At 34.8% G+C, this 6862-nt stretch overlaps 1 protein-coding gene across 1 annotated transcript; it reads right to left on the bottom strand.

Annotated features, from left to right (window-relative positions):
* Nucleotides 1–3175: 3175 nt before the first annotated feature.
* LOC126728007 (F-box/FBD/LRR-repeat protein At4g26340-like) lies at nucleotides 3176–6601 on the bottom strand. Its single transcript, XM_050433892.1, has 6 exons — nucleotides 6567–6601; nucleotides 6332–6356; nucleotides 5270–6133; nucleotides 4747–4884; nucleotides 4388–4661; nucleotides 3176–3464 (listed from the first exon to the last, which is right to left on the bottom strand). The coding sequence occupies exons 1-6, from the start codon at nucleotides 6599–6601 to the stop codon at nucleotides 3460–3462; spliced, it is 1341 nt and encodes a 446-aa protein (XP_050289849.1). The 3' UTR covers nucleotides 3176–3459.
* Between the last annotated feature and the right edge of the window lie 261 nt (nucleotides 6602–6862).

Raw genomic sequence — 6862 nt, 5'->3', positions numbered from 1 at the left:
AATGGAGGAGAGAGAGAGAGATGGTGTTTGGAAGCAGTGCAAGCATAGATGGTCGAGTAAGATGTGGAAAGGATGTGAGAGATCATGGCAGTGTCAATCCAGCTTGTGCAGAGTTAGGAAGGAGTGGGGTTTAGGTAAGGAGTTTCCATTTAATTTGAGCATTAGTTAAAATTTTGTTAGGATCTTTCGATTATTGGAAAATTCGAAGACAAGTTTGGGTGCATATAATTTTAGATTGTATTTAATGTATTGTTATGGGTTTAATTTTGTAATGGGTTGAAAAGGTTAGAAGCTAAAATTCGGAATTGCAGACTAAAGGAATTCACACGTTGGTTTTGGTAAATCACTTTTAGGGTCATTGGCTCAAGAGAAAATGTGGGAACCTGAGAGTTAGAGAGATTCCTCAACCTCCCTTTATAAGCTTCATTTCCCACAAATTTTCTAGACCCAATTTCCATATTGAAGAGTTAGAGAGAGTCCTAAAACCCTAGTGTAAAATCCGATTCTATCTCTCTATCTTCTCCATCTTAAATTGCCAAATTTTGTGGGAGGAAAATTCATACCATCAAACATGTTAGGTTCTAAAAGTTTAGAACAATTGGCAAACCATGAACATAAACTTGTCTAGATATAGATCCAAGAGTCTATAGGTATTATTAGACAATGCTCAAGTTGATATAAGTCAAGATTCAAGAATATACAAGTTGTAGAAAGAAGAGTTCAGAAATTGTCTGGTTCGACCGATCGAAATACGGTTCTGCAGAATTCTATTTCAGCCCAAACTCTACTTAAACGTATTGGGTTTCAAGTAAGACACTTCTAGTATATAAAGGAAACCATAAGAAATTTTTTTCAAGGCTTTTTAGAGAGAGAATCTTGTGCCTCTTTTGTAGATCTAGTGTTTTGTACCCAAAAGCTCTCTAATGTCTTCTACTGGTGTTATTCCTTGAAGAATCTCAAAATCCGGTATTGTAGAAGTTGCTACATACAAGTTCAACATTTAAAGAGATCCAAAACCTTTAAGTGAAGTCTCAAAGTCACAAGCAGGTGAGCTTGTGTTGTTGCAAAGGCCAAGGAAAGAAATAATCTGTGAACTCGGAGTTATCATGAGGTCGTTGTAGTAAGTTTTCTACTCGAGGTAGCAATAGAATGTTAGTAGTCTAAGTTCTATTACACAAATTTCAATTCTTTCATAGTGGATTTGCTTTTTACCTTGAGGATAGGTTAAATCCTCCCCAGGTTTTTTTACCGATTTGGTTTTCCTAGGTCATCATATCATTGTATTCTTTATTTTCCGCTGTTTTGCATGATATGATTGTGTTGTTTTAACCTAAATTTGAATAATAAACCTAAATATTCACTTGGTTAATTAATTAGGTTAAACAATCTAGTTTTACAAGGATTTAAAAACGTACAAAACACGTTGAAATCTTGGTGTTAGGGAATCATTGGAGTGATCTCAAAATTTCCTAGGAGAATTGGTCATTGCAATTGGAAGCTTAATTGCAGATTTGAAGACTATCAAGAAGAAGGGATTCAAGGAGTCAGTTACTAGGACTTGGAGCCTCAAGTACATAGTCATTACTTGGAAGGTTTTGTAAGTGATATCTACCGCAACTATTCTTGATTAATGGATCACATGGCACTAAAGGCCCAGAGAGTTTTTTTCAACTAATTTTTAGGTTATTTCTCTCCATAAATACTTCGATGTTTTTGTAGTTGCTTGTTTTTCTTTTTGCTTGGGATTTTTTTTTATAATTATTTGTCCATGCTTATGTCAATTGGTTAACCTTTGATCTGGAATGCGATTTTGGGTTGGGTGATTCAATCTACAATGATGATTTTATTTTGGGACGGGGGGCTGGGTGGTTTAAAACTTAAGTATAACCCTAGAGCCCATTTATTAGGTTCCCTATTAAATTTTAATAACCAGTTGCGTTGACCGAGTAAAAATATATAGTGTTATCTTTGCTAGGGATAATTAGATTCAATGCAATTAAGTGTTATCTTTTCCAAGCTCTTCTTTGATTCCTAGCAAAACTAGAGACAAATTGTTGAAGCCTATTAGAGTATCGAGGATATATATATCGTGCCCTAACTGACACAACATATGAAATCCTTTGGTTACTTCGGTTGCTACAAGATTTAGTGGTGCTCATTACCTATGCCACTCCAATCAATTGTGACACCCTAAGTGCCATTCAAATTGCTCATATTTCACAAAAGATTGAAGCAAATTGAGATCAATTGTTATATCTTCTGGATTCCCTCTTTTCAAGGTTCTGTCTTGCTGATCTATTGCTTCCCAAGTTCAACTTGCAAACATCTTTACCAATACACATCCCTTAGAACACTTTCATAATCTAGTTTCCAAACTCAAGTAAGTCTCTCAATTACTTGTATTGTTGTACATCACTCATATATCTACTACATAAAAGTAATCCCTTGTACAATTTCACACACAATTCAATATATAGAGAATTAATCCTCGTTCACACAAATGTTGTATGTTGATGTCTAAGGAATACTTGAAATTTTTAGTTATGAAACCATTATTTGATGTGAATCATTCTCTATAACAATGTTTGGAAGATAATTAAAACATTTGAGGGCGCCTTGCACAGTCAATGGAAAAACTATTTCAAACGCAACAATCTTTGGAAGATAATTACAACATTTGATAGGGCCTTGCACAGTGAATGGAAAAACTATTTCAAATGTGCAACCGTTGCATGTGCCCGACCCATACAAAAACTTTTGGGAACTACTTAAAATTAGACTCCACACACCACTATGACCAATAGAAGTCAAGTATTATGCACACTATTCACGTCAACTTCATAGTCAATGGTATATAAATCTTTTTTCTTTGATCCAACAGAACATCCTTGAATTACTTGGTTCAAGGTTCAACCTTTTTTTATATGGGTATGTTAAATTCAGAAGGCATGTCAACTGATCTTTTAAGTGAGGAAATGAATCTCCCTTATTCAAAAGACGTGAATGAGGATTAAACTCCCAAAATTTAGGCTCTGTAATTTCATCATAAAGTATAAATTATGTGAACGCAGGACGCACTGAAGAAGGGAGAGAAGAAAAAAAAAATGACAGAAAGATTTCACAAATAAAAACACTCCATGCGATGTCAGTATCCAAGGTGAAAAGTGAAAACTATACTTTTCATTTCAGAAGTCCACCTATAACTTTATTAAACCACACACTAAATCACGACAAGCATGAAATCACCATAGTACCATACCATGTTGAAGTTCTTCATAGTTTATACTTTTTAAGGAAAGGAAAAATAGAGTGAAGAAAATGCTTTCAGGTGCTGCAAGCACCGAAGGTTCAAATAGAGTAAAGAAAATGGCATCAGGTGCTGCAAGCACTGAAGTTTCAAATAGAGTGAAGAAAATGGCATCTGGTGCTGCAAGCACGGAAGGTTCATTTGTTCCATCTTCAATCTGTTGCAACGAAGAAAGGCTTTCAGTGAGAACACTAATAGTTAAGCTGATTAATAAGAAGTTAATCATTGGAGCAAAGCCTACTATTTACATGTCCAGAAAAATAATACTATCAACTTTCAACGTCTAAAATGTGACTATATAGGTAAAAGAAACGATTGAGCTAAACATAAAATCCGAAGCGGAATCATTTTTCAAGTTCACAAACCCAAAACATCACTACTTCTGTCTTTAAATAATTCTAAAACAGTGAAAACCAATAAAAAAAACATAACCACCATCTGCCACAATTAAAAATTTGATACATGTAAAAAGGAAACTGCATTCCAAATGCATCTATACTAGTTTCTATTTTTATAGTTCCCATTAAATATAGATTTCTTAATTTCGAAGTACCTGATTGGCCTTACTGTCATCACCCCGTAGATTGTTTTGTGTTGTTCTGTTTTTTTCCTTGAATGCCAACTTTACCAATTTCTTAATTTCATGATCTACTTCCCAAGTACCAGCTTGACCTTACCATCATCACCCTTCAGCTTGACCTCTGAATAGGCAATTTTAGTAATCATCGAGTCTTGGTAATTTTAAGTATTTCTAGAAGTCTTTTTTCACACTGTTGAGTACTTTTTCTGTTTGGATTTGTTTCCACTTTTTCTGTATGCGAAGCCCATTGGTGACTTAGCCCATTGATAAAGAGCAATCATCATTGAGTGAACTCCATATATTTTAAATCATATAATAACTATATAAAAATTAGTTTTTTACCTGCATTAGAGTTACTTTTATTTGTTATTTGTCATATACATTGAGCTAAAAGTCAGGTTGTCCAAAGATACAAAAACAAAGATATATATGTAATGATCAGTTAAATAATCATGATAAACTATGCACAATATAAAATTGAAGGGAGAGAGAGAATATACTGTTGAGAAGAAAAAGTTTACACGCAGAAGAACCCTTTGGTAACTCTGATATTATCTTGAAAATATGATGACTTTCCTCCAAATCCGACAAGCCAGTAAGAATGTCCATTATTTCCAAGACTTTTGCATTCTTCAGAATATATTTTATGAGTTTCACTTCATGTTCCAAGCTTCTAAATTGTAATATAGAAATTCTCCGAATGCGTAATTCTAGACATTTGGGAACATGGAGTGGCTCTGTCCAGCTCAACTCATGTGGTCCTTCGGTATCCTCCTGATGAAACCAGACCCACTAGTAATAAAACATGAAGACTAAAAGAAGATTAACTAAAATAATAGTATTTTAAAACTAGACTGACCTTATTAATTATAAGGTTCACAAGATTAGGAGCACTTTCAAGCAAATTTGGTAGTAGATGCCATTGGCAGCATCTTACTTGAAGTTGCAGCGATCTCAAATTGTTAAGCATGGGAAGAGAGAAATCAAAACAGGGAGACTGCATAGAAAGGGAGATAATTCCACAATAACATTATTACAATTAGAACAAGAAAGAACCAGCAATTTGATAGAGAAACAAGGGGTTAGAAATCTGATGGCCCCAGAAGCTAGCATCAAAAGATGCCAAAGGAGTTTAGCTGCGTTTGGTGTACCATGTTTTCATTGGCTTATTTTGTCTAGAAATAAATCTTTCTAACCAATAAATTATACCAAACTAGAACGTTTGGGTAGCTGTGACTAAGATAAAATGTATTAATCAGTAATGTTTGTTGAACACTCTGAAATAATAACAAACTAGCATAAACTATCTAATCAAGCTTGAAATTGAAGCACGTACTAAGAATTACTACTAAAATACTGTAACTCAAAAGGAAGGGAAGTACCTTAGCATACTGCAATGTCAAAGTATGAGCGTCAGCGAGTGGTCCAAGAAGGTGACTGTATTTTTCAAGGTCACTAGCTTGTTGCTCATCTTCAAATAAATCAAAGGTCGCTTTAACAACTTTGTTCATCAAATCATATTGGAAAATTGAATCGACTAGATTAAGAAACTTAAGATTGGGCACATTTATCTCAAGTTTAAATCTATGATCTTGTGCTTCAATAATGGCGCTGAGCCACTCAACTGTAGGATGACAGATATTAAGAGCCATTGTATCGTCTTGTTGATCGGTCCAAACTGATAATTTTTGGAGGTGTGGGGAACCAGTTAAGAGGCTATGAAAAGAGTCCTCATTAGCGTACTTAACTTTGAGAAGACGAAGATGCTTGACCTTCGGAAGATAAACAGATTCTGAATGACAATTCAGAACAACCATTCCATATAATGTCATAATCTCCAGTGATTTGCAACTGAAAACACACTGAGGCAACTCAAATGGTCGCCTAAGAAAGAGCCTGACATCGATTTCTTCAACACCGTGCCTAATTGCATAATAAATCCATGCACGGACATGGAAATGGATTGATTGATTTGGAGAAATGAGTTGGAGTTTGAATTTCTTCAAAGGGACTGGTTTGCGGACAGCCAAAACTCCGCATACAAAATGGATAAAAGTCATGCGGTTATTATTGTCATGGTATCTCTGGTCCCGTTTTTCTGTGTCTTCGAAATCAAGAGCTGGGACCATAGTCCAGAGCGGCTTCCACCTTGTTGACAATATTGATGTGGCGACGGACTGTTTGGTTGGGATAAATGAAAGGATGTGACAGATCAGAGGGTCCGGTAGATTGCTGATCCTGTCGACCTCTACGTAATTATCGCATTTTGAGTTTAATTCCATTGCCATCTAATAAAAAAGGGTCCGATGAAGGTTAAGAATTTGCAGCTCAGCTGAGAAGAACACTACTGAACTGATTCACCACGGAAATCAGATAGGATATTAGTTTTAATCCAAAATAAAAATTTTGTAACAAATTACCTATGAGTTTATTCAACAATCAACTCCCCCAATTGACAATAAATTAGTCCTGCATGCCAAAAATTTCACGCTTTAAATTCCATACTCTTACAAGTAGAAATCAATACACTTGTGTAAATGAAGAATGGCTAATTGTTAGTACACATTTTTGCACAATACACATTATTTTTTGAATTGAAATGTTTTGAAGTCACGACTTCAGTTCAAAAACTAAATTGTGTATACTTTCTGTGTAATAGACATGCATACAAACAATTACCAAGAAACTAAAAGCATGATGAACTTCAAAAGCATAACTTTACTCATTCAAAAAAAAATAAAAATAAAAAATCAAATCAAAATTCAAAATATGATATAATCATCTCCGACCTGAAGCGATTAAGAATCAGACAAGCTGAAGGCCGAAGACTTTTATCAAGGAAGGGAGATTATTGGGAGTGAGGGAGAGAGAAAGGGTAGAGGGATATGAGATTATTGCTTTTAAGTATGCAATTAACAAATTGATATGGGGGTGACGCTTTAAAGCAAGAACTTCATCAAACTCATTGTGTTCTT

The sequence above is a fragment of the Quercus robur genome, chromosome 5 (genome assembly GCF_932294415.1).
Source record: "Quercus robur chromosome 5, dhQueRobu3.1, whole genome shotgun sequence".
NCBI lineage: Eukaryota > Viridiplantae > Streptophyta > Magnoliopsida > Fagales > Fagaceae > Quercus > Quercus robur.
Note: the sequence above shows the minus strand (reverse complement) of the source record. Positions and strands in the feature narration are given on the sequence as shown.

Bases quoted from the DNA above. Each gene is read 5' to 3' on its own strand.
- LOC126728007 (XM_050433892.1), bottom strand. From the start codon at position 6,601: ATGCTTTTGAAGTTCATCATGCTTTTAGTTTCTTG. The intron at 6,357-6,566 runs GTAATTGTTTGT...TTTGGCATGCAG, and splicing joins ATCATGCTTTTAGTTTCTTG to GACTAATTTATTGTCAATTG. The intron at 4,885-5,269 runs GTACTTCCCTTC...CTTTCTATGCAG, and splicing joins TGACATTGCAGTATGCTAAG to TCTCCCTGTTTTGATTTCTC.